The sequence below is a fragment of the Mus caroli genome, unplaced genomic scaffold (genome assembly GCF_978045245.1).
Source record: "Mus caroli unplaced genomic scaffold, Mus_caroli_1 scaffold_4, whole genome shotgun sequence".
Taxonomy (NCBI): Eukaryota; Metazoa; Chordata; class Mammalia; order Rodentia; family Muridae; genus Mus; species Mus caroli.
The window spans coordinates 144,332,657-144,359,737 of record NW_028227259.1 but is presented as its reverse complement, the minus strand read 5'-3'; the positions used below and the strand labels follow the sequence as shown (position 1 = coordinate 144,359,737).

The following is a 27,081-nucleotide window of genomic DNA, read 5'->3' as shown; positions in this document are numbered from 1 at the left end:
CGCACACCTTTAATCCTACCACTTGGTTGAGACAGAGACAGGTAGATCTCTAAGTTCAAGGCCAGCCTGGTCTACAGAGTGAAGCCAGGACAGCCAGAGCTACATAAAGAAATACCCTGTCTCAAAGGGGGAAAAGAGCTCATTACAGAGCTGGACGTCCTGACCCCTCTTATCATGAATGATACCCTCACAGCTTGCCCAAAACCATAAAGTTCCAAGGGGAAGATGCTGCAGTGACTACAGGTGTCCAGCAGGGGGCAGACACTGCTGAGATGAGGTGGGGTTCGGGGCAATCTTGACATCGAAGAATGGGTGGGGTTTCTGTGCCTTGCCAAGAAGGTGGGTCAGACTGTATCTCATCTTTTCTTTCCAGCAGCCCAGAGGCAGTCATTGCTGACCTATCTTGCAGATGGAAACACTGAGGCTCAGTCACACCCAGAATTCTAGAGTGTCTGACAAGCCTGATGATCAAAACTGTCCCCACATTACCCTGCCTGGATAGAGTGGACAAGAAACAAACAAACAAACAAACAAACAAACAAACAAACAAACAAACTATGCCAACGGGAATAGAGGCCAGTTGGGCAATCCAGTTCCTGACTAAACCCACTTTACGTGTGGGAACACTGAGGCCTAGAGAGGCAAGGGGTCCATGGTCATGGGCAGGCAGGATAAGACTGAGGGCTGAGGTCACTTCTGGAAAAGACTGCATGAAGTTGGGTAGAGATGGCAGGGGTCCTCAGAACTCTTGCCTTCAAGGCCTGGGATAGGTTTAGACAGACTCTCCAAGGCCTTCCTGGGATGACAGAGCTAAGCATGAACACAGCAGGCATAGGACATCTATGAGGACCATAGGAATGCCCCTGGGTCTGGTCTCCACACTGGCAGCCATAACTCAAGGGGCTTCCCAAGGGTCAAGGACACCTTTTTGGTGCTACTGGCCCTGTTTCTAGCAAGCAGGCCTCCCTGCCTGCCAGGCAGGGAAGTCCTCCTGATGTCAAGTCATAGTGCTTCCTGCTGTTGCCTCAGTCATTCCGTCCATCTGGCCTGAGGTAGAACCTGGGGTTCATCGCTTGTACTGGGTTCTGGGAACAAACCTTAACAAGATCCAGAGAAGCCTCAGTTTCCCTTTTTTTGCAGCAGCTGGAATGGTACAGCAAAGTGAATCGCAGTCCCTGCAAAGCCCGAAAGCCATTGATGCCATGGACAGAGCTGGGTTTTGGCCTTCAGCACTGTGCCCAAGGATGACAGCCTGTCCCCACACACTGAATGGTGTCTCTGTGGGGTAGAGTGGGACTAGGGGTGGGGGTGCCTTCGGCACAGTAGCAATTCCAGCCAGGAAGAGATCCTCAGGCCAAGGCCATCACAACTGGGCCACGATTATTAGGGATCCAGGCACAGTGCCAGATTCCAGAAACTCCTACTAAGGACAGATAAACACACAAACGGATCTCAGAAGAAAATGTACAGCGATGGGATTGGGGAACACTGTGGCTAGAAGTAACAGTTTCCCTGTGCAGGGGCAGTTGTATCTGGGAGGAGAGCCAGCCTAGCTGCCGGAGCCATGGTCCATGCAGGAGTGGATGGTGCCTAGAATCTATGGTGGAAACCATGGAGGGAGCAGTACGGGAGCAGGGAATTGACAGAGCTCAGCCTTGGACTGTTGTTTGCTTCTGGAGTTTCCCAAACACGTGATAACACACACACACACACACACACACACACACACACCAGTGTCCACACCACAACTCCAAAAGGAAAGTGGCCTGAGGTCCTGTCTGCTAAGTCACCAGTAGGGCCAGATGGTACAAAGGACCAGAAGAGGGTGGGTACATCGTGACAGTACCCAGAGTGGTATGGCCTACATGGGCCCAGAACAGACCTGAGATATGGCCAGAGCCCCCACCTATTCTAGGAACCAGGGTAAGTGAGCCTCTCTCCATAGAAGTGTTACATGCCAGATCCTTCCAAACCCTTTTTGAAGTGCTAGAGATGGAACCCAGAGCTTGAAAGCTAAACAAGTACTCTACCACTGAGTCACGCCCCAGCCCCTCACTGGGGGATTCTAGACAGGGGCTCTACCACTGAGTCACGCCCCAGCCCCTCACTGGGGGATTCTAGGCAGGGGCTCTACCACTGAGCCACACCCCCAGCCCCTTACTGGGGGATTCTAGGCAGGGGCTCTACCACTGAGCCACGCCCCCAACCCCTCACTGGGGGATTCTAGGCAGGGGCTCTACCACTGAGCCACGCCCCCAGCCCCTCCCTGGGGGATTCTAGGCAGGGGCTCTACCACTGAGCCACGCCCCCAGCCCCTCACTGGGGGATTCCAGGCAGATGCTCCAATAAGATAGGACTAAGTTGTCCAAGCTGGTCTTGAACTTGCTCTGTATCCTAGGATGGTCTTGAATTATCAGTCTTGTTCCAGATTCCCAAGTGTCTGGGAAGACAAGCCTGTGTCATGCAGTTTGGCTAAACTAACCTCTCCACCCCTTTTTTTGTTTACTCTTTTGTTCGTTCATTCATTCATTCAGTGAGACAGACTTTCTTTTTTTTTTTTTTTTAAGATTTATTTATTAATTATATGTAAGTACACTGTAGCTGTCTTCAGACACTCCAGAAGAGGGCGCCAGATCTCGTTGCGGATGGTTGTGAGCCACCATGTGGTTGCTGGGAATTGAACTCTGGACCTTCGGAAGAGCAGTCGGGTGCTCTTACCCACTGAGCCATCTCACCAGCCCCCGAGACAGACTTTCATATAGCCCAATTAGTCCTAAAACGGTATGTAGCAGTGATGACTTTGAACTTGTAACTCTCCTGCCTCTACCTCCCAAGTGCTGTGATAATCGGCATCCACCACCATGCCTGGTTTATGCAGTGTGAGGAATGCAACCCAGAGCTTCATGCACGCTAGGCAAGCACTCTACCAGCTGAGCAACATCCCCAGTCCTGCCCACTTTTAAGTGCACAATTCCGGAGCAGTGGGGACACCCACACTACCCACCACCATGTCTAGCTCTAGATCAGGGGTTCTCACCGTGAGTCTTGTCCCCTTCGAAGTCAAATGATCTCTTCACAGGGGTGGCCTAAGACCATCGCAAAACATAGATACTTACATTACAATTCATAATAATAACAACATTCCAGTTATGAAGTAGCAACAGAAATAATTTTATGGTGGGGGGGGTCATCACAGCGTGAACTGTCTAAGCGTGGAGAAGGGTAAAAACCACTATTCTAGACCTTTCTCACCACCCAGAAAGCAGCACTGTGTTGGATGGCTCCTCGGGGACTTCTCCCTGGAGCTAGCATAGTTTATGCAGACCCTTCGTCCTTCCTGTCCCTGCCTGCTAAACTGCCTGACTACCTAGTGCCAGCAGGTGAAAGGCACCTGCCAGCCGCAGTTCCTGGAAGCCAGCTGCTGCTGGGCAAACAGTCCCAGCGGGATAGAGTGTCGCCAGGGGCGGGGACAAGCCTCTGCTTCTCCTCCCTCTGCCCCTCCCTCAGCCTGAAGCCCAGGTGGGCCACTGGCCAGGTGAGGCCCTGTGTGCCTTCCCTAGCCTAGCGCAACCCTCCCGAGACCAGCCTTGCCCCAACCCGAAGCTTGGCCTCCACTGGGGGCCACATGACCCAGTGAATGACCAGCCAGGCTGCCCCAGAGGAGGCTAGGCCTCTAAGGCCCGGGCCAAAGAGCTTCCTGCTCACAGAGGTAGGCTCCCGCCCCCACGGACAACTGAGGGTAGCAAGGAGGTCCAATGTCGCTGCCTCCCAGCAGGCGCACACTCTTATCACTTGCCGTGGGAGCTTCTGAGACCCTAAGGAGTACCTAGTCGGGGTCAGAGGCAGGCGGGGGGGGGGGGAGTGTTGGGCGGGGGCGGATGGCACCTGAGGGGGAGGAGGGGAGGGCTGGATCACCTTCCCCTGCTCCCAGATGCCCCAGGTAGGTGAATCCCCACTGCCCAGCCCCATGATAGAAACAAGCTTTGGGGTTTTGTTTGTTTGTTTGTTTAAGTTTAAGTTGTTTTAGGTTTAAGTTTCTTTTTCTTTTCTGAAACAGAGTAACTAGGTAGACCAGGCTGGCCCTTATACTCACAGATGCACAGTCCACCTGCCTTAGCCTCTCAAGTACTGAGATTACAGGGGTGTGCTGTGGACACCTGGTTAGAAGCAGTCTTAGATTCCTATAGAGTTGCTGTCTGAGAACCAGGGTCCAAAGGAACCTGAGGGAGTTTGTCACTCCAGGATCTGAGCCCCAGGCCGGAAAACAGCTAGGCCCCTGTTCAAGTGTGAGCCCACAGCTGCCCAGAATCAGGCGAGCTGGTGGGACACTCAGACCCAGGCTCTCACAAAGGGGACAGGTGGCCATGGTGGGCCCCCAGGGAAGCTTCTGTGGATGATGGTGGTAGGGGCGGTGGCCAGGCAGGCAGAAAGTGCATTGGGCAGAACTGTCCCCGAGGTGACACCCACACGGCCTTGCCCACCTCTGGCCCCACCTCCTGCCCCTCACACTCCCACCGGAGCCTTCCCTGGCTTCTCACTCCTCTGCTGGCTTCTGCAGATGAGGAATGCGTCAGGGTTTCTGAAGACAGCCGGAGCCTCCCTCGTGTCAGCGACCTGGCTTCCACCCAGCCCCCCTCCGGCAATGCCCACAGTGGCAGCCGGGCCGCAGATGGAGCGCGTGGACAACGGCTCGCAGGGGGCCCCCCAGCTCTTCCTCACCAGCGCATTGGCCCGAGGCGTTTCAGGCGTGTTTGTATGGACTGCTCTGCTGCTAACCGGCCACCAGGTAAGCAGCTCCTGCCACCCCATCCCCACTGAGCCTGGAAGTTGCTATGGGACCTGGCCCAGATCAGATGGGCCCCGTGGACAGATGCTGTGATCATGGGACCTCCAGGGACAGCTCCCAGCATCAGTCACAGAGACATGTTAGGATTCTAGGCATGGTGTTTAAGGGTCTATGGCCCTTCTCCAGAGCTAGCATGTCAGAGCCAAGCCTAAGGAGGGAGATCTCTGCTGAGGTGAGGGCAGATTCCTGGGTGGGTATCCCCAGTCATGTCTGAGGCCCCTCACTCTACTCCCTGAGGTCAGAGCTTAATCCCAGTTCACAAACAGAAACACCGAGGGGTTTCCCTGGGCTCACACAGCAGGAGGAGAAAGGGCCTTTTCCCTCCAGAGATGGTGAAGGCTTGGACCTTGCTCTATAGAGAACCTCAAGCCAGCCAGATAGGGAGTTTGGGGAGGAGGGTGGGGACTGAGTCGGATAGGAACTGGAACAGTGGGGAACAAGAGGTATGTTGGGGGTATGAGGTGAGAGATGGGGAGCTACAAGAGTAAGAGGCAAGGAGCTGGGGGTGGAGGGTGGGCAAGCAGGGAGCAGAAGCCAGGCATCTAGAATGTGGCAGGGTAGCTGGGGAGCTGGAAGTTGGTTAAGGGAGCTGAGAGCCACAGGCTCTCTGGAACACCCACTTGGCACTGTTGGAAGGCCTGAGTCAGTAGGTGAGCTGGGGGCAGGAAGCAAAAGCAAACACCTGTGCTTGTGACATTCACCTGCTGGCTGGTACCTGTCCAGGTGTGCCTCAGTAACCAGGATACAAGGGAGAAAGATCCGTGCCCGAGGGCAGGCCAGGCAGGTCCTAGCCACAGAGGTGGCACGGGGCACGCTCTTAGGGTCAGCAGGAAGACAGAGAGGGGATCAATCTCCATTTACCGGTGGAGAAACTGAGGCAAAAGAGGAAACAGCTTGCCAAGGTCACCAGCCATATGGTACCAGCCTGGAAAATGTCTCTTGTTGGCTGATCACATTGTGTCCTCCACAGAGGGGAGGGAGGAAGGAACAGATAAGGAGCTGGTCTCTGACCTCAGCAGCCTTCGCACCACCCCACGTGTCCCCTGCACACACACACACACACACACAGCTCCCTCTAACGGTGACCTCCATGCCGCACAGGGCACCTCACCGCGACGGTGGCCTGGAATGGGGAGGAGGCACCCAGCTCCCAGCTGGCTTACTTTGAAAGACTAGAAGCGTAGGCTGATCCAAGAGGGTCACTAGTGAAGGCTACCCTGAGATCCATATCATGTTGAAGACCAAACTGAACAAACCAGTGAGAACACACACACACATCTCAAAATAGAGCAAAGGTAAAGGGACTGGATGCAGAGGAGGTCTGGGCTCTGTTCCTAGAACTGAGGTGGGGGTAGGGCACGTCCCTATTCTGTTTCTTGTAGAAAAACACAGAAGGTCCAGACAGCTTCAAGGTGAACAGTACCTTCCTGGAGTTTTGTTTTGTTTTGTGACAGCATCTTGTAGCCCAGGATGGCCGCAAAGTCCCTATGTAGCAGAAGATAACCTTGAACTCCTGATCTTCCTGCTTCTATTTCCCAAGTACTGAGATGACAGGTGTGCACCACTTACCCTATTTCTATGGGGCTGGGGATAAAGCCCAGGGCTTCCTGCATGCTAGGTAGGCACTCCACCACATCCCCAGCCCTTTCCTTCCATTTTGACAGGCACGCGTGACACCTGACACCCTGTTTCGTTTCCTACTCTGATCTCTGGTACCTTATCCTATCAGAGGACATCTCACAGAGCTGTGTGGCTGCACATCGTTTTTACCAATTCTATAGTGTTCCTTTATACATGGGCTTATGGTGTAACCAGTCTGGCTCTCCCACGATGAGTGTAGCCGCAGTATTTGTCCCTGTATTTTGCAGGACCCAGGAAACTCTTGTTGAATGAATAAATGAATAGCCCAACTTCCAGAATGTTCTTCAAGAACTACAGAGTATCAAAATATGTTGCAGGCTTGAAAATGCTGAGGTAGCCGGGTGTGGTGGCGCACGCCTTTAATCCCAGCACTCGGGAGGCAGAGGCAGGCGGATTTCTGAGTTCGAGGCCAGCCTGGTCTACAAAGTGAGTTCCAGGACAGCCAGGGCTACACAGAGAAACCCTGTCTCGAAAAACCAAAAAAAAACAAAACAAAAAACAAAAACGAAAATGCTGAGGAAATGAATTTTAGGCCTGAGGTGATGGACAGACTTGTCCACTTCAGTTTCTCAACCTTCCTCACGCTGCCAGCCTTTAACACAGCGCCTCCTGTTGTGGTGGCCCCAACCATAAAATTATTCTGTTGCTTCTACCATGAATCTTTTTTTTTTTTTTTGGTTTTTGAGACAGGGTTTCTCTGTGTAGCCCTGGCTGTCCTGGAACTCACTCTGTAGACCAGGCTGGCCTCGAACTCAGAAATCTGCCTGCCTTCTGCCTCCCGAGTGCTGGGATTAAAGGTGTGCGCCACCGCGGCCGGCTACTGCTATGAATCTTAGTGTAGATATCTGACGTGCAGGATACCTGATATGCAATCTTTAAGGAGGTCTCCACCCACAGGTTGAGAACCACTGGACTATATAGTGTGGCACCCCCCACCCCCATCTCAAAACCAACAACAGCAATCTTTTTTTTTTTTTTTTAATTTCTTTCCTTTTTAAATATTTTACACTGTGTTGAAGAAGCAAGTTAGAAGAAAGGTCTGGTTTTCAGCCTTTTACATGTCTATCAAAACAGGAGATAGGTTAGGGAAAGTGCCTGCCCTGTAAGCCTGGGGACCTGAGCTCAATATAGCACCCACCAAAAAACTCTAGGGACAGTGGGATTCGTCAGTATTCTCAAGGAGGGCTGACCAACCAGATCCTTGAGAGTCATCGGCCAGCCCCAAGTTTAGCCAGATCAATAGCTCCAGGCTCAGGAAGAGATTTTGTCTCATAAAACTACAAGGGTGGTGTCAGAGGAATGACGCTGAAGGTGGCAAGAGGAAAGGACTACTAGAGGTGTGGCCTGTGGTTGCGCATGTGTCTACAGGAGGAGCTGCAGAGACAGCTTAGCAGTTAAGAGCACTGGCTGCTCTTGCAGAGCACCCGCATTGGGTAGCTCACAGCTTTAGGTAACTCCAGAAGCACGGGATCTGACACCCTCTTCTGGGCTCCATAGGCACTGCATGCATATGTGGCTTACACTCACACAGATGCCAAAATGCATAGCATTTTTATTTGTTAATCACAGATAATTTTTTTTTTGTCTTTGTGGTGCTAGGGGTTGATCATGCCAGGCAAGCGCTCTCCCAGGAAGCCACACCCTGGCCTCAATACAGTTTTAAAGAATTGAAGATATTGTTCAATGGGAAACCACTTGCTTAGCCTGTGTCAAACTTTGGGTTAAATTAAATAATAAAGGCTGGTTATGGTGGCTCACACCTTTAATCCCAGTACTTAGGAAGCAGAGACAGGCAGGTTCAATTAGTTCAAGACTAGCTAGGTCTACATAGTGACTTTCAAGCCAGCCAGGGCTCCATATACATAGTGAGACAGTTACACCTGTCTTAAAAGAAAAAGAAAAACATATATGTATGTATATATATGTATATATATGTTTAGTATATATTTGTATATATTATGCATTATTTAATTTGGAGTGGTCATGTTCTAGGGATTGAATCCGGAGCCTCGCTCTTGTTAGACACTTACTCTACCTTAGACATGCCTCTGCCCCCAATCCTTGTGTGTGTGTGTGTGTGTGTGTGTGCGCGCGCGCGCGCGTGCCTGTGTATCCTTGCACTTAGTTTTTTTGCTCATGAATGCTGGGGACTTGAATTTTGGTCCTTAGGTTTGCAAAGCAAGATATTGCCAACTGAATCCCTCGCCAGTCCTACTTTCTAGATGGAGACAGGGATGCTAAGTTGGTCTTAAGTGCCCATGAAGCCCCTGTCATAAGCGAGTCTCCCTTTTCACCTAATATATGTGCTACGTTCCCTCTGATTACTTCCTGTCTGTACTGGTCCTGTGCTCAGTAGAACATTAGGCAGTGTAGGAGAAAGAGCAGCCTGGTGCGCCACCTGGCTCTGGTCCTCTCCCATTTGCCTGGCACCCATGCAGTGGACAGTCGGGCCAGGAACTGGGGCAGAGGTGCCACTGGAACTCTTCTGCCGCAGATCTACTCCCACCTACGTTCCTACACCGCCCCGCGAGAGCAGCGCTTCGTCATCCGCCTCCTGTTCATTGTGCCCATCTACGCCTTCGACTCATGGCTCAGCCTCCTCCTCCTTGGGGGCCATCCTTACTACGTCTACTTCGACTCTGTGCGAGACTGCTACGAAGGTGAGATCCCAGACTGGGCCCGGGGAAGCTGAGCAGGGGTAGAGGACCCTCAGCTTACACACAAGCATGTGCATGCGCGCACACGCAAACATGCGCACACTTCCCCTGCCGCCCGCAAGATGCTCCACTTCCTTCTCTCAGCTGGGACCGGCTTCAGGGGTTGTCCGGTCTGCAGCCTGCATGCCCATGCCTAGGACTCGTAGTCTGAGTCTGCGCACTCGCTTCCCCAGGTTTGTCGACTGATGGGAGTCTTGCTTGCAGGGGGGTTCCATGACTGACCCTCACTGTCACCCCTCTGTCCCCTTGCAGCATTTGTCATCTACAGTTTCCTGACCTTGTGCTTCCAATATCTGGGGGGCGAGAGCGCCATCATGGCTGAGATCCGAGGCAAACCTATCAGGTAAACCCATCGGGACTCGGCCAGGCCACACTGGAGAAGCCCCGGTTTTCTTACTAGTAGCCTTACCGACTTCTTCCGCACACCCAGGTCCAGCTGCTTCTATGGGACCTGCTGCCTCCGTGGTATGTCCTACTCCATCACCTTCTTACGCTTCTGCAAACAGGTGAGGTGGCCTGCCCGCCCCCACCCGATGCCCTTGCTCCAGCCCAGCCCAGCCCAGCCTCACTCCCTTCTCCTCCCCCTCCCAGGCCACACTCCAGTTCTGCATTGTGAAACCCGTTATGGCGCTGATCACCATCATCCTCCAGGCTTTTGACAAATACCACGATGGGGACTTCAAGTAAGGGGACTGTGAGCAGGTGCCTCACTGGGGGCCAGGGGAGACAGGGGTCCCCCTTCCTTAAGCAGCCCCCACTCCCATCCCTGACATTAGCTCCGTTGGTAAAGTATTTATATGTGAGTCTCTGGGTTCCATCCCTAACTGTTACAAACCAAGTGTTGTGGTGAACACCTGTCATCTGAGCACTTGGGAGATAGATGTAGGAATGTTAAAGCTGGGGGTTATCCTTGTCTGTATAACATGTTTGAGGCCAGCCTGGGCTACATGAGGAAGGTCTCGCAAAAACAAACAAACAAACAAACAAACAAACAAACAAACAAACAGACATTGCTAAGTTTGTGGGAATGCCCAGGATAGGCATCAGCTCTAGGAGAGGGGCCTAAACCATGCCCTACTCCTGACAGAACCCCAGGCCCCCAATCATTGTGCCCATTGATACTGCCTAAGGCCCTGGGGAGAGGAACTAGGTAGAGCTGTCCTGGGGTTGTGTTGCCCAGCCAGAAAGGGGACAGGCAAAGGGGATGTCTGTGAGGAGCAGGGACCACTCTAACCAGCAGTTCCTTTGGCCCAGCATCCACAGCGGCTACCTGTACGTGACCCTCGTGTACAACGCCTCAGTCAGCCTGGCTCTCTACGCTCTGTTCCTTTTCTACTTCGCTACCAGGGACCTCCTGAGACCCTTCGAGCCGGTACTCAAGTTCCTCACCATCAAAGCCATCATCTTCCTCTCCTTCTGGCAGGGTGTGTGAGTCGGGTAGGAGAGGGTGTGGGGCCAGGACTGGCATCCCTGGAACCTGGGTCTGAATCTTACCTCCATCCCAGCCCTGTGTGCCTCAGCTTCCCTGACCTTACCAAAAGTCAATGACCCTGCTGCTCAGCTTGGAGTTGGGGACACAGATGGAGGCTGTGCCTCGGCTTCCTGACTGCTTGGTCCCTGCCGAGCCCCCAGGAGTCCATGAGAACTCAGTCCCCAATGTGGGGCAAAAATGGAAGAAGCTGGCCAAGAGCAGGAGTCCCCTAGCCCGAGTTAGATATGTCAGGGAGAGCATCCAGGAACCCCGACTTTGAGGTACTCGGCCCTTTTCAATGATAACATCCACCAATGAACTCAGGACCAAAGAAGCTCTGGGATCAGGCTAGCCTTTTCCCCTGCATACCCCGGATTTCAGTAGGAACTGTGGCAGGGCTCAGCTCCCATCCACGGATGGGGCCTGAGGGGTTGTCACTTCCCTAGGAATGCTGTTGGCCATCTTGGAGAGGTGTGGGGTCATCCCTGAGGTCCAGGCCGTGGACGGCACCAGGGTTGGGGCTGGTACCTTGGCCGCTGGCTACCAGAATTTCCTCATCTGTGTTGAGATGCTGTTCGCCTCTCTCGCGCTGCGTTACGCCTTCCCCAGCCAGGTGTATTCAGAGAAGAAGAACTCACCAGGTGAGCTGGGCCCCACCAGCAGGAGTGCCATGGCTCAGCTGTGATATCCCCACGGGTGTCTGAGCCAGGCAGATAGGAGGATTATGAGCTCTGAAAGATGTGGGTGGAGTCAGCCACTGTCTTAGGAATCCTTGGTGCTTGGGAAGGTGTCAAGAGGGGCTGGGTTGGCTACTCTACTGTGTCCGCCATATTGGCCACATGGCTGGGTTCCACTTGCTCAAGGTGAAGGACTTCCTCTGGACAGGAGTCTATTTAAGGATAGGCCCAGAGACCAGTGCTGAGATGCAGGAGCTGAGCCAAGTCTCAGGTGTCTGAGATTACCTGCAAGGCCTGGACATGCAGGATCCCCAGACCCAGAGAGCCCAAGGTGGCTTGAGAGAGACAGGGAGGGCTAAGGGGGTGGGGTAGATGAAGTGGGGTGCTGTGGGCTAGAGAACCTAGGACTCAGGTCCACACACTCTGTACCCTCCAGTCCCGCCAGCACCTATGCAAAGCATATCCAGTGGCTTAAAGGAGACCATCAGCCCACAGGACATTGTCCAGGACGCCATTCATAACTTCTCGCCAGCCTACCAGCAGTACACACAGCAGTCCACACATGAAGCTCCTGGGCCTGGCCAGGGTGGGCACCCAGCACCCAGCACCCACCCCGGCCCAGCCAGTGGCTCTGCAGGTGGTAAGAAGAGTCGCAATATAGAGAAACGCATGCTGATTCCCTCAGAGGACCTGTAGGGGCGCAGGGCGCGTGGAACCTAGCTGGGGAATCCAGCTTGCCTGGGTTTCTGGGGTGGTAAACAGGGACCTCACCTACCAGCATCTCTTGACAGAGGCCCAGCCTCTCCCGAGAGCCTCACAGGGCCTGTCTATTCCATGTTACAGCCCAGAGTGAAGTCACCTGGGCAAATTGGACCAACCAGAGGACCCAGTGGAATGTCTTAATTATAGCCTGCAGGTGAAGCTGTGGGTTGGCCATCCTTCCATGGACAGAAGAGACAGGTGGTTAGATCTTACGCTGAGCATCGACAGAGAGGGATGGCCAGGCAGGGCGGGCCCAGTCACCGAGTGCTGGGGAGCCACATAGCCTGGGCCTGGCTGTGGCTATCTTGGGTGAAGAAGATCCCTTGCCCTTGCATTCTAATATAGAAAGTTGGCGAGGCTCTCGCAGGGGCAGCCTAGCCTATTTAGCACAACAGAGTTGCCAGTGCGCCAGCCTACCAGCTACTAGCTGCTTATTTATAGATAAACACCTTGCATTTTCTAGACTTTGTTGGGCTTTCTGTTCTTGTGGGGGCCTGTCTTCTGAGTGATGGGTCTCTACATGGTGGTTCGCTGGGACCTATGGAGTGAGTGGGTGTCTGGAGCAGCTAAGACAGACACCATGTTGTGGCTCTGCACGGTATACGGCAAAGAAGGTGGACTTTGCCACGAGATGACCAGCTCTGTGCCACGGTGGGAGCTGGAGCAGTCACCTCCCTCCTTCAGGTCGGCCCCACCCTAAAGTGGTTTATGATTCCTGTGGCACAACCTAGCGTGGCCTGGTCCAAGAACTCAAGCCTGGGGGCCTGCCTTCTCTCTTGTCTCTTCCTGTATACCAGGTCCAGTGCCCAGGGAGGCTAAGATAGACTCAGTATTCCAGCTCCACTGGCCTTGGAAACATGGGGACGAAGGCAGACAGAAATGCCACCCACCCAGGAACAGTGTCACTTGCCTAGTTGTTAGTTCCCACAGCCCACAATATCAGACAAAGGGGGTGGAGGGGGTGTTTCCCTGTCTTATTCTCAGGGCCCAGAGACAGGAGGAGGCAAGGCCATTAGCTTCTCCCTGAGCCCTCTGGGCTGATAAGATAGGCTCTACTCCTTCCTGCCTGTAAAAAGCCACCCACACCTACTTATCTTACTTCTGGGACTGGCAGGCACAGAGGGTGGCCCCACAGCCCACACAGTCAGCAGGGCTGGGAGGGGCTCTGTACTCCCAGAGACCTACACTCTAGAGCCCATGCCTGCCGGCCTACAAATACAGGAGGCTTAGGGCTCGGCCAGCAGGGGGCTGCCTTCCTCTGCCCCAGCCTTGTGGCTATGGACAAACTCGAAAGGATCCTCGGATCCTCGCCCATAAGTCCAGATACAAAGTAGGCTCCTGGGCCTCCGCCAGTCAGTTGACATCACTAAATACCCACACGTGCACTGGGAACCTCTGTACCTAGGCACTGGGAAGGTGTGCTAACCAAAGATATTAAACAAGTTGCCAGTAAGGGATGTCAGTAGGGGGCGCTGCACCTTGCTTCCCTCTCCCCTGCACCACCTGCACTCAGAGATACATCAGTTGAAACTTGCTACAAAGAAAAGCTGGGCCAGGCATAGCATGTCCCCCCAGGGCCCTGGTGGCTACAGACTGACTCAGAAGGATCTGGCCAGGCCAAGCTGCTCAAAGAATGCTGGGATGCGATTGGAGTACCAGGGAGGGGGCGGGGCTTCAGTCTCCTCTCAAGTCCAGCCCATGGGGTGCGAGGAGGGGGCTGCTTGCCAGGCAGTAAGTGGACTTGTCCTGGCACAACCTTCTGCCATTTCACGTGCAGGTGTGTATGCACGTGTGCACATTTGTAAGGAGGCCAGAGCGTCGATGCTGGGTGTTTTCTTTTGTTATTTTTCCAGTAAGTTTTTAAAGTTTTCGAGACAGGGCTTTTTTTTGTTTTGTTTTGTTTTTCGAGACAGGGTTTCTCTGTGTAGCCTTGGCTGTCCTGGAACTCACTCTGTAGACCAGGCTGGCCTCGAACTCAGAAATCCGCCTGCCTCTGCCCTCCCCCCCCCCCCCCCCCCGAGTGCTGGGATCAAAGGCGTGCGCCACCACGCCGGGCTTCTTTTTTTTTTTTTTTTTGGTTTTTCAAGACAGGGTTTCTCTGTGTAGCCCTGGCTGTCCTGGAACTCACTTTGTAGACCAGGCTGGCCTCGAACTCAGAAATCCGCCTGCCTCTGCCTCCCGAGTGCTGGGATTAGAGGCGTGCGCCACCACGCCCGGCTCACACCGGGCTTCTTAACTGAACCGTAGAGCTTCATCAATTTGGATGAAGCCTTAAGAATCTGCGTTGACCCCTACAATTGTTGGGATTATGCGAGTGTTGGGATCTGAACACTGATCCTCACATTTACACAGCAGACTGTGTAGCTGAGCCATTTTGAACTTGTGCTGACCACTGTGCCGAGTGGACCTGGTGTGGGTGTGGCTTCCTTTTATAGTCTGTCTACCCAAAGGCTGATTGCACCCAGAGACAGAAGTAAGCTATAGGCTGGGGACAGGGGATTCTGGAGTCAGCTGTAGAGAAACCTGGTCTCGCTAGAGGCTGTTTCTGACTTGAAACTCACCAAGTAGGCTAGGCCTGCTGGCCCGTGAGCACCCGAGATTTATTTCTCTCTGCGTCTATAACGCTGGGGTTACAAATATGCACCTGGCTTCCTAGGGATTGAACCCAGGTCCTCATGCTTGCAAGGCAAGCACTTTAGCAACTGAGCCATCCTCAGCACTAGTCCTTAGAGCATTCTGTTAGCGTCACTGAGCTGTGCCCTACACAGACCCTGGCCCTCTTGCAATGTCCTGCGTGTTCACCCAAGAGAGGCCAGGGACCAAGCAGGTGACATGGCCCACCCTACAAGGATTACTCAGGTTCCTGGGGCTCCCACAAATTGCCCTGGCCATCAGAAGCCTCCAGTCAGCATATCCTGGACACTGAGGGACATATCTGCAGATGATCTAGGCGTGTAGGTAGAAAGGTGTCACCTGGCGATAGTCCCTACATTTTAGGAGACCAGCCTGGGATTATAACCCGACTCCCAGGGGAGGGCCCAGGAAGCTAGGCCTCCTCAGGGAAGGGCCAGCCCAAGCTGCAGGGCAGGGTGCATGGTTCCCAACCACAGCACCATCCAGACACCAGAAGCATCCCAAACAGGAAATTCTTTATTGCAAAGATACAAAAGCAGTCACGGCAACATGTACAGCAATAAATTAGATGGTGGCCATGAGGCAGGGGGCAGACAGGGGGCCAACAGTCTGTGATCTTGATCTTTTCTCAATAATTTATAACATGGGAGAAAAAAAAGCACAAAAAAATAAATATTGAAATGAAATTGCCAAGTGGCAGGTGGCTGAGGATGCCAGGTCTCTGCGTGGACAGCATGTGTCCCTGTCACCTTTTGAAAAAGTTAAAGCTTACTTTCAGAAGTCAAAGGAACAAGACAGAAAATTCACTTTTATCTTTAAATAAAAATGTCCATATATTAAATTGTGACAATGAAATTTCAGTGACACAATGCCACAGGGCGCGCTCACACCCTTCCCAGCCCCTCCAGGCAGGTGCCCTGCACAGGTGCTCCAGGTAGCACTGACAGCCCTGTCTACCCTGGAGGCCAAGAATATAGAGCCTCTGCCCAGGAAGACCACCACAGGCCAGGCGTGGGCAGCAAGCCACAGTCAGTGGTCATCTGCCTACCACTGTAGCCCAACCGGAGACCACTCATCCAGTGTGACACCTGCTGGAGCAGGCTTCACCAGTGACCCAGCATGCCCAGTGCCACCACAGAAAGACTGAGGAAGGCTGTTGGCACCCTGGGCCTTCGTTCCCCACCCCACTGTCCAACCTACTCTGCATTAATAAAGATCTACAGTATCAAACTGGGAAAGAAAATTGTTATGAAAAATCTGTATGATAAAATGTGTGCATAATTTTATATATATATATATAATATCTTCTCTCTTTAAATATCCATGGTCCTTATTGATATCCAATATGGATTACCTACCAAGGCTATGGTTCCAACAGTGCTTGCTTTCTAAGTGCCTGGCTGTGACTCAGCCTGCCCCTGACTCCCTGTCTACCATATCCCCCAGGACCTGGAGGACAGGAGTCCTTCAGTAAAAAAGCGCAAGATGTCCAGTGGCCCCAGAGCTCTATGAATGAGGAAAAGGCAGGTAACAATTGGGCACCAAAGTTGCAGAGTATTTGCAACCTACAGTCTGCCTGGGGTCCATGCTGCCTACCATGGGTGTGTCCACAAGGCCCTCCAGACTCAGCCTCTGTCCCTTAATACTATGCCTCTCAGGCCTCTTCCACATCCCCTGGACCTCGGCTGCCAGGACTCCACACTATCCCTGTCTACTTCGTTCCTGTTCTTTTTGCAGCAACACACATCTCACCTGCCACCGACGACGTCTCTCTCGGCACCTCTCAGGCTTCACCTGCTCCTCTCACGCCTCTCCCCTCTGCTAAGCCCCAGAGAACCCGAGTCTGGCTGTTTGCTGGCTCTGTGGACAGGCGGCCCCTGCAGCACCACAATGGGCAGCCAACCAGACCTCCAGGGACACTCCATGACATTTGTGCAACCCTCAGCGCACATACTGGACAGGCTCTCCCATGTGGCCACCTGGCCAGCAGTTTCCAGTCTTCACAGGCTGTGATGGTAGCCTGTGTACACACAGGAACACAGACATTAGCCCCTGCAAGTGTTTCCCAGGACATGAGCCTGGCTCTATCTAAGAGCTAAAGCAGGTTGTAGCGCCCTTTGATAAGGACAAGAAGGCCCAAGCCCAGAAAGGGACAGGCGGAATGGTGTCCACCCCAGCTGGAGGCCCTTAGAGGGGACAGCACCGACGGTGCTGACAAGCAGGCACCGGAGAAGTGGAAGACGGAGTCCTCACACTCTGCTGCAGGGGCCTAGAGTTGTTCATCCTGGTTGGCCATGTGGTTCCTGCCAGCTCCTAAAAACACACCCCCAGGGGAAGGAGAGATTTGAGAGGGGGTTGCTTGCGGCACTGGCTCCTGAGAGCTTCCCTTTTATCCTGCATCTGCCTGTCCCTGCTGTCCCTACCCTCAGCCCCGCAGGGTTCACAGTGGGCAGGTAGACATGAGGAATCTGTGCCAGGGAGCCTGGGATAGGCATGAGGGCTGTGCCACTGCCCGCACCCTGCCCGGCCCCAGCAGACACTAGGAGGCGGCTGAGAAGGGTACAGAGGTGGAGGAGAGCTCGGCAGATTTGACGATGGTGATGACACTGGTGGTGGCCACCTTGGTGGGTGTGACAGGCCCTCGGGCCACGGTGCGAGCGAAGGTCTGTAGGGCCTCATACTTGGAGCGCAGGGCATCTAGCTCCAGCCGCATGCTGCTGTTCTCTCGAGCCAGCTTCTCCACCTCCTGCTGCAGCTCCACACGCTGCCGTTCCAGCTCCTCTTTCTGTGTCACACGCTTGATGCGACAGCTAGCTGCGTAGCCTCTGTTCTTGAGTGTACGCCGCCGCTGCTTCAGCCGAGTGACCTCCTCCTTGGTGAGCCCCCGCAGGTGCTGGTTTAGCTCCCGCACTGACATGGACACCAGCTCATCATCGCTAAGAACAGGGGCGTTCTCGCCCGCCTCCTTCTTGACCTAAGGAGCCACACGAGCAGCGGTCAGAACAGGGACACAGAATTTATGGGACGGGCACACAAACACCAAAGGCTAAGGTCTGATACGACAAAGGCCCAGCAGTGCCTCTCACCTGCCCTGTGTTCCCATTGTGCACCAGGGTGGCAGCATGGGACTCCAAGACTACGCCCATGGCAGGGTACCCACAGACAGCCCTGCTCCTGTCGCTATGACACCTCTTTGAACAGGGAGGACCTGACAGCCATTCCCTCAGGAAGGTCTTGGTCAACTTCTAAAGCTTTCTGTGGACACAGGAACTGGGACCTTGCCCCCTTGGATGCTCTGGCCAAACACTTTTAGGTGAGGGACAGCACTGGCCTGCCCTTCCCTGACATCCACCCACTGGGGCAAAACCTGCATCTTGGCTGGTCAGGGCTCGCTCAAGGGACCCAGCACACAGTACCCAGGAGCCTCTGAGACAAGGAAGCTGAATCAGTAGCACTTCTGGTGATAGTGACATCGAGTAGTAAGGCCTGGCAGAAGGGACACCAGCTTACCTGAGGATACCACTGTGCTTACCTGGGATGGAGGGCAGCTGGGGTGGGGGACAAGTTTGGGCAGAGGAAGGGCCTGTGGGTGCAGCCCTAGGTAGCCAGTATCTGTTCCACACCTGCCCTCCCGCCCTCCCACCTGTGAGCTGCCTCTCTCGGTATCAAGGGCACTGAGCCGCCTCTCCTCCTCTTTCTCCAATTCCTGAGGACAAAGCTGACCTCATTTTCTAGGGCAGTGCTGTGAGGGGGCCGGGGAGGGGGGGCTTTGCCAGGGCAGGATGAGTTGCCCCTGTGCCATGCCAGGGCAGAGCCCGCCACAGCCCATGCTGGCCCTGCCCGCCTTACCTTCAATGCCTTGTTGGGCTTGGGATTAGTCGTCATAACCCGGGCCCTGTCACCAGGACGGAACCACCAGAAAATCGTGTCTGGAAAGACAGAAACGGTAGGTTAGGACTTAGCAAGCTGGAGTCGTTACCTCTAAGTAGCAGCTCCTGGAAATGGGGCAGGCCTGCCCTTAAGCCTGTGGCTCTCAACCTCTTAATGCTATGACCCTTTAATATTCCGGTGTGACCCTCATGTTCTTGTGACCCCCATCCATGAAATTATTTTTATTGCTACTTTATATTTGTACTTTTGCTACTGTTATGAATCGTAACGTAAATATCTGTGCGTTTTGATGGACTTAAGTGACACCCCCACCCCATAAAAAGGTTGTTGGGCACCCTTGGGATCGCGACAGACAGGTTAAGAACTACTGCTTCAGCACTGTGGAGCAGGCACCCTGGCCAGTTTGCCTCTGCCTAGCAGGGAGGAATGAGATCCAACCATGCCTCTTGCTCCAGCAACAGTCCCCAGAACACACAAGACCCCTACGTCCCTGGGGGCTGCCATCTGGTTCCCCCATCCAGCTCACAGTAAGGGATGCCATCAGCCCTGCGGAATAACTGCCAGTCACGAACAATTGTTGCTTTCTGCTCTAGGTGCCCTCTTGAACGCAGACAAGATATTTACAGCCGGGGCGGGGGGTGGGGGTGGGGTACCAGGTGCTGCATGCATCCTCAAGACCAAAGGGACTTGCTAGCCGCATAGCCAACTCTATAATCGGCAGTGCTCCACTCTGAAGGAGAGGGCCTTGGGGCAGTGTCTATCCCTTAGCAAGAGCTCCTGGTGTTCCCATCTCAGCCTGGCTCACCAGGGAGAGAAGTAAGGCTATTTCCCGAGACCTCATTCACACCCCCACCCCCAAGACAGATAGGGTACAGAACACCTGCCACTCCTCCACAGCACCACCCTCCTGCAACCCAAGGGACACCTACCGCTGTGAAGGACACTGCAGCTGTGACATCACCACTCCTCCCTGGCCACCCCAGCCCCTCAGAGTGACCCCAAGGCCCCTATGGGTGGGGTGGGGGCTACTGGTGGGTAGCAGGTTCAGAGGATCCAGCCAGAGACACAGGCAGAGAACTCCAGCCACCTGGCAGACTTACTGGGCTGTCTGGCAGGCCCTGTCCCCATGGCCAGCCCGCCAGCCCCCTTGCCCGCCCTTCTCATTCTCCAGTCTGCATTGTGTCACACACCCTCATCATTCATGAAAAAGCCAGCCAAAGCATCCCAAGCATGATTCCCCTCTGATAGTTGCCATGACGACCTTGGGATGTAGCCAACCCCCCACTGTCGCCATGGCAACAGAGAAGCCCAAAAGCATTTGGGACTTGTGGGTCAAGCCTGTGCGGAAAGACAACACGAGGTTCTCAGGCAGTAAACAAACCCATTCATTCCCTGACAAGTGGGGAAGGGGTAAGAGGGACAGGGATGCCTTTAAAGTGGGATACACCCCCAGCTCTTGTCTTTCAAACCCTGACAAAGATGGGCACAGAACAAGGAACACCAGGGAAATCACACAAAGGAGAGTGTGGAGGACAGGCATGAACAAGACAGTGGAGGACCCCCCCGTTCCTTCCCCCACAGATGTGAGGGGCCTTTAGGCTCTGTCTCTCTACACGGTGACCCCACCTCTGATGGGGTCCTGTCTCATTGCCCGCCACCTTTACTGCCCAGGAAGCCATCAGCAAGAGACAAGGTAGTAGACATAGTACCCTGGTGACTTCACTGGTCATGCTGAGGGGCAATGGCAGTAGGCCGACCAGGAGAGGGGCAGGGCCAGGAGCTCAGGTAAAGCAGCACGCATCCTGTCACAGTATCCATCTGGGACCTGAGATGGACCAGAGCTTGTGGGGGTGATCCAATGTCGATGAGAGATCACATGGGGATACGGGGAGAACATGCATCATCCACAGATCACTTCCAGCTCCAGCTAGGTTAACAGTGGCACTAAAGAGGTCCTGGGCTGTTCCATTAGGAACTCTCACGAGCCGGGCGCCTAGGAGCCCCGGGAGCCCTGAGAAAGTTTTCCGTGTAAGGAGGGAGGAGGGATTGGGCATCTCTTCCAACTTGCAACTACAGCGTCAGTGACATAGCTATGTGGTGAGTCACAGGCTGTTTACAGAGCCGGCTCACATTCCCACACAAGGACACCCCTCCCACCCGCATGCTCACGGGCCCCAGGGGCCACTGCCAGCGGAAAAGGAAGGTGCCTGGAAGAAGGGGGGATCAACTCAGACCCACGGGTGCCGAGACGTGCAGGCCAGCGCTCAGCTTGGAGCAGGAATCTTTCCATTGCCATAGTGATGGTACCGTGACAGCTGGGTGGCCAGGATATGCACGGGGCAGGGGCTTGCCCCCAGGTGACCCCACGAGAGTCAACTGACCACTGGATGGAGACCACCTGGCCAGCAGGAAGGGCCCCTCCCTGGCACTTTCCATGCATACCCTCTTTGTGGGCTTCTGCTGGGTTCTGAGTTCAGGGATCCTTCTTCAGACCTAAGCTGGCTTAAAAATAAGTAAACCCCAGAGGCCATAGACAAATGCCAACCCCTTCAATGCTGGGGTCATTTCCTCAGAAAAAGAGGATGAGAGAAAAGACCCCAGAGATGACAAGTGGCGAGAAGCCCCCACTCAGGAGTCCTGGGTGCACACTTAGACTGAGCTAATGTTTTTACCCCAGCCTACCCCACCCCAGCTAGGCTTCAGCTTCTGGAACCCTGTTCAGCAGGAACACCTGCACCCCCTGTCAAAATAACTCAGACTCCATCCTTCATGACCAACATTGTAGAAGTCTGTCCAGGTGAAAGGTGAGGTGCACGTTTGCCCTGAGTCAGACAGAGGCATGCATGCCCTTCTGCCTGGTTGCAATCATGGGGGACGATCTAAGGGACAGAGATTTTCAGCAACTCAGTGTGTGTACGCCAAGCACCTGGGTACAGTCCCAACCTACCCATCGAAGGCCAAGCCAGGCCTGTCATCCTAGACCCTGGGAGAACTACAAGTTCAAGGCCAACCTGGGCTACAGAGTGTGTTCAAAGTCAGACTGGACAACTTAGGGAGAACCTATCCCCACCCTAGCCCAGCTCCTCTGATAAACACGGCCAGCCAGCAGGGACAGGGTGGCCAGTCATTCCATTTCAAGATGGACTGGAATAGAAGAGGCCCTGTGCATAAAGAGCAGAGAGGCACACTGCCGCAGATCGAGGGAGTCCAGCCTGGCACCCAGAGGCAGCAGGTAGCAGATGCTAGCAGACTGTCTTTCGTAGGGGAGAGGGGATGGGGGTGAGGGAGCAGGCAGAGCATCTCCTATCCTACCTACTTTTGCTCCCCAGAAGCAGTCCCTCAGCACTCCACTGCACTGACTGCACTACTGGGGGCACTTATAGCATCAAGACTCTCTCCTGCACGACATCCTGGTAGTCCTAGCACACAGCAAGAAGGACCATGTCCAGGTCCATAAGACAAACAGACAGGGAGCTACAGAGACCTTGCTACTAGTGCTATGGTGGACCAGAAAAGGTCTCCGTCTCAAAAGGTCTCCATGTTCCCCAGGTAGTGTATAACATGGATCATCTCACTCTGATGCAACTGTGACACCAACCTGGGGGTTCTGAGTGGTACCCCTGTTCCTCGGAGTGACAGCAACTCCAGCCCCCAATCCAGCTGACCAAGATGTGTGCTCTTCAGGTTTCTGGTCTCCCAGAATGGGGGAAGGGAGCAGGGTGGGTGACAAGAGACCTAGTCTGTCCAAGGGGACAGGTTCATGCCCCAGACAGCAAGCGTCACCCTGACAGCAGGCAGCCACAGAACCTAAAGCCACTAAGGATGTGGCTACCTCTGTTCGGGAGCCTTTCACAAATACCCAAAGCCAAGCACCCTTTCCAGGACCCCGAGGACACCTGGGGCTGACACATCCCCGACAGACAGCGGCCACATGCTGATGAACCACAACACAGCTGATCAAATGAGCTCCTGCCACTGCAGACCACTAAGATTTCACTGTGCCGTCCTCCCACAGCGCGTGGCTGGGCATCTCCACCCAGCTCAGGCTGGCTGGCCGCCCTCCCATAAGCCACAACTGTCTGCCTAGCCTAGAGGACGTCTGGTCACCTTGCGCTTGCAATCTCAGGAAGCTGTGTCATCCCAGTGACATGCAGAGGTGACTCAAGCAGTTTCGAGGCTGACAGCAGGGTGCACTGCACACCTCCCTCAACTGTGGCTGCCCTCCCTCTGCCTCTAACCTGACCTCCTCTCCATGACTGACTGAGTGGCTCTGGCCCATCCCTGGTGGTCCTGGGGCTCCAGCCACTTTCTACTCTCCATGTTTCACTGGGGATGTCCCCAGGAAACAGCTAAGCCCAAACATATGTGTGTGTGTGTGTGTGTGCGTGCGCGCGCGCGCGTGTGTACTTGCCAAAGTGGGTGTGAAGGTCAGAGGATAATTTTTGGGAGTCAGTTCTCTCCTTCTACGATGTGGGTCTTGGGGCTTTGAACTCAGGTCACCAGGCTTGATGGCAAGCACCTCTACCCCCTGAGCCACCCCACTGGGCATATCTCACTTGTTTGAAACCAGGACTCTCAGTGGCCCGGAACTAATCACAAAGGTTAGGCTAGCTGACCAGAGAGATTCAGTGATCCTCCTGTCTCTCCCTACCCAACACTGGGATGACAGAGTATGCCACCACATCTAACATCTTTATGTGGGCTCAAGCAAACACTTTATGAACTGAGTTATCTATCTCTCCAGACCTGTTTGTTTAAGATGGAGCCTCGTACAGCCCAGGCTAGTCTGGGACTGGTCTTCTCTTGCCTCAGCCTCCCAAGTGCTGGAATCACAGAACCAGCTCTTGACCTACCCAGCCCCATGCACGGTCCAGTTCTTCTCTGGACCTTGGTGTAACAGATCCCCAACTCTGATCTTGGTGCCTCAGACTTAGTCCTACAGATAATGTAGGTCTTGGGGTTCCCTTCTGAGCTTCCCTGTCTGGGCTTCCTTCTTTGGCTGGTGAACGTTCCTGGCTATGATGGATATGGGGTCTCCACTCTACCCTCAACTTCCACTTCTTCCTGAAAGCCCTCCTAATTGCTGTCTTTGGAAAGCCAGCCTATTCCCTGGACCTAGACCTGGTTCTAGAACATTCTTTCAGCAGCTTCCATGCACAATCAACTGCTGTTAAGCAGAGCACGCGTGCTGCTGATACCAGCTCCTTCAGGGTATCAAGGTCTGTTTTATAGACAGACAGAGGCGGGGACTCAGACAAAAAAGGAAGCTGAGTGGAGGGTGTGTGCTCTCCCCCTACCATACCAGACAGCCCCAAGGAAGAGCTGACAGGTGTGTCATCAGACACAACAGCCCCTATCCTCTAACCCTGACCTCTGACCTCAGGCCAGGCCATCAAGCAAGCAAGGCCGTAGTATCCTCCCCAACACCAAGCAGTGTGGTGTTTGATCACTGGGGCTCAGGTCTACCTCTGTGAAACTCTATAGGTTTTCAGATAACACTTTCAGTTTCCTGAAACTGCAGGAAAGAGGAAACAGAACGCATGTGTGACTTATAAAAAGCAAAAGTAAATACGAGTGACCAGGCATCTTCCCGGAGCGGAGCAGGGGACAGGGAGGGTGGGGCGGGAGAATGAGTCACTGTTTATAGCTCCAGAGATCGGCCACACAGAGAATTCTCCCAGCTGGCCTGATTTCCATTTCCCGTGTGGACTAGACCCGAGATCCAGAAAGTCCACCCCAAGAAACCTTTAGACTCAGAACAGCCGGGGCAAAAACAGACACAGCTTCTTAGTCTAGACTGCAAGAAAGAGTTAGCAGAAACTGTAAACAAGCCCTGGGGCTGGTAGAGCCAGGGACTAAAAACTGAGGGTCCTTAGGAAGTAATGGCCAGAAAAGACTCACCAGAAGCCTTGAGGTGCTAGAGAAAGGGCGGGGACACAGAGACGGCAGACTCTCGGGAAAACAGAGCTTCCCCGGACCCTCCATCCAACGCCCATTTTTAGCAACTACCTGGAAAGTACACAGCCCTGAACTTGGAACAGGGCCCTGCAAGACCAGCTCAGTTGGAGAACAAGAGGAGAATGTATTCCAGCAAAGCCTGGCTTTGTGTTTTGTCTAGTAAATCTTTTCTTTTGGAATCACAAGAAGTTATCACATTAGACACATTTCCTTTACCAAGGTCAAACACCACATTTCTCTTGTTGATTTATCTAAGGAGAGAGGAAGGTTTTGTCATCAGTGAGGGCTGTCCCCAGTGACATGGGCTGCAGGTAGGTCCTGCCTATACAGCTTTCTTGACTCCATCCACATGCTTAAATTCACACCTATTGTTTCAGTTTGGTTTTGTGTGACAGTGTCTCGCTATGTAACTGAGGCTGGTCTTGAACTAGCTAAGCAATCCAGGCTAACCTTAAACTCAAGATCTTCCTGCCTCAGACTCCCATGTGCTAGGAGTACAAGCATGTGCCACCATAATATAATGGCTTTAGACCAACACCTTTGAAAGAAGTTACCTGGCCCTAAAACACCAGCTCAAAGCATCAAAGTACCCACGTGCACTCCACCAGATACCTTCTGAAATGTTGCTGCCACAGTATGACCTCAGCAGTGCCAACCTCTGGGGTCCCAGGGCTAATTTTAGTGACTCCACAGAGGTGGAAGGGGTGAACTACCTACCAGCTTTGACACAAGCTAGCTTTTGGGGACTGAGTGTACCTGGCAAGAGAAAGGTGAGTGCCTGTCCATCCATTGGAGGGCGAACTGTTAAAGTGCATCTGTGTTAGCAATGAGAGCTGTGTGAAAAGCGAGGCTCAGACTAACTTCCCAAGAGAAACAAGAGCACCAAGCTGCCTCACCTCTCAAATACCGACTGCGTTCTTACGGGGCAAGTTCTAGGAGGCTGGACTGGCTGTTATCTCCATGTGTAAGGATCCCAGAAGAGGAGTCCATCTCCCGCAAAGAGATCTAATCTAGGCACCGAGGACCCACGAGGCTTTCTTCACCTGTAATTTGCTAGAGTTTTTGCTTCTGATTTCTCGCTGCACGCTCTTAAACATGCACACTCTTAACACGCCTATCGCTCACCCTACAAGGGAACCTCGCACTTCAGAGTTGGATGGGACCTTGGCCCCAGACCACACCTGAAGAAAGTGACGGAAGCGATAGGCTGGCCAAGACGGTCACCTGCCTCGCTCCCCACCCACAGCTTCCACATCCGGCACCGCTGGCCGGTCAGCTGATTAGAAAGTGACACCAGTTACTCAGGCCCTTTCGGGGTCCCGGCCGGGGGCGAGGTGGGGGCGAATTCTACGCCGACGGAAATGGCCAGGTGTGCACGGCTCCGGCGTGCCACTCTCCCGCACGTGGTGGGTCCCGCGTGGGCCTTGAGCCAGGTCCCGCGTGGCACGTGCTCGAGGCCCAGGCTGGGCCCCGCGGCCTTCGGGGTGCTCCTCCCGCAGGTGCACAAACTCTACCCAGTTCCCGAAGCCCCTCACTCACCCGGATCGCGCGCGGGGCCGGGCGCGGCGGCTCCTTGTGGACACGCACTCTTCACAAGCGCTTCTGCTCTCGCGCTCCCCTTAGTCGCCGTCTCCGCCTGCGCGCTTCGGACTTCTCGTTCCGACTCGGCGAAGAACAACAAGTCCCTGCCACCCGCCGCCCGCCGCCGGCTCCCCAGTACTGACACCGCTTCCGGGATCGCGCGTCGAAGCGCGTCACCGCCCCGCCCCCGCGATGGCCACGCCCCTAGTGATCACGCCCCTGTTGCTCACGCCTCTTCGCTCACCAAAAACCACGCCCTCTCTGGCCGCGCGTCGGGACCACGCCCCTGATGGCCACGCCCCTCGCTGCCCCAGTCCCTGGTTCCTCCTACAGGCTTCCACGTGCAGTTGTCTCATTGCTGAGCTCGTGGCCCTGTCCATCTCCAACACACCCGGGGCGGGGTCTGTGCTCCTTTCCCAAAGTAGGGGGTGACAGGCGAGCGTGACGCACACTGGTTACGGACCCCACGTTTCCTTGAACTTTCAGCCTGGGCATTATGTCTCTATGCCACCCACTGTGATACTGAGGCTGCTGGAGCCTCCCGGGTCTTGGCAGAGAGAATAGAGGCCAATTGGCTAGTGACCATGTTCTGGACCTAACACCAAGTCCACGTCAAGGTGGGGAAGTGGCTCAGTTACACCACATAATCAGCAAGGCAGATGCACCCTACAAAGGAGAAAGAGATATGTATGTAGCATCCTCTTCTGACCCTTTGATTCGTGTCTGAGACAGAGGTAGGGTCTCACTGTGCAGCTCAGAGTGGCCTGGAACACTTATAAAACTTTAATTTTTTTTTTTTTTTACTTATTTATATGTGTGTTCATATGTATGTGGGTTGGTGTGCACACACTACCACGAATGTGTGGAAGTCAGAGGGCAACTTTAGGGAATCTGTTTTTTTCT

At 54.0% G+C, this 27,081-nt stretch overlaps 2 protein-coding genes across 6 annotated transcripts; one reads left to right on the top strand and one right to left on the bottom strand.

Annotated features, from left to right (window-relative positions):
- Positions 1-3,506: 3,506 nt before the first annotated feature.
- Tmem184a (transmembrane protein 184A) lies at positions 3,507-12,576 on the top strand. Of its 4 annotated transcripts, none has more exons than XM_021163721.2 (9): positions 3,507-3,709; positions 4,559-4,786; positions 8,982-9,147; positions 9,457-9,547; positions 9,635-9,710; positions 9,796-9,887; positions 10,459-10,628; positions 11,122-11,316; positions 11,789-12,576. In XM_021163721.2, exons 1-9 carry the CDS (start codon positions 3,638-3,640, stop codon positions 12,046-12,048), a joined length of 1,350 nt encoding a protein of 449 aa, XP_021019380.1. In that variant the 5' UTR covers positions 3,507-3,637; the 3' UTR covers positions 12,049-12,576. The 4 variants fall into 4 exon arrangements, with proteins under 4 accessions (XP_021019380.1, XP_085693514.1, XP_021019382.1 ...); XM_085837388.1 differs by having other exon boundaries at positions 3,507-3,775; XM_021163723.2 differs by lacking the exon at positions 3,507-3,709 and adding an exon at positions 3,768-3,835.
- A 2,670-nt stretch (positions 12,577-15,246) lies between these two features.
- On the bottom strand, positions 15,247-26,324 carry Mafk (MAF bZIP transcription factor K). Of its 2 annotated transcripts, none has more exons than XM_021163780.3 (3): positions 26,137-26,324; positions 18,598-18,677; positions 15,247-17,722 (listed from the first exon to the last, which is right to left on the bottom strand). In XM_021163780.3, exons 2-3 carry the CDS (start codon positions 18,631-18,633, stop codon positions 17,288-17,290), a joined length of 471 nt encoding a protein of 156 aa, XP_021019439.1. In that variant the 5' UTR covers positions 18,634-18,677; positions 26,137-26,324; the 3' UTR covers positions 15,247-17,287. The 2 variants fall into 2 exon arrangements, with proteins under 2 accessions (XP_021019439.1, XP_029333697.1); XM_029477837.2 differs by lacking the exon at positions 26,137-26,324 and adding an exon at positions 25,494-25,831.
- Between the last annotated feature and the right edge of the window lie 757 nt (positions 26,325-27,081).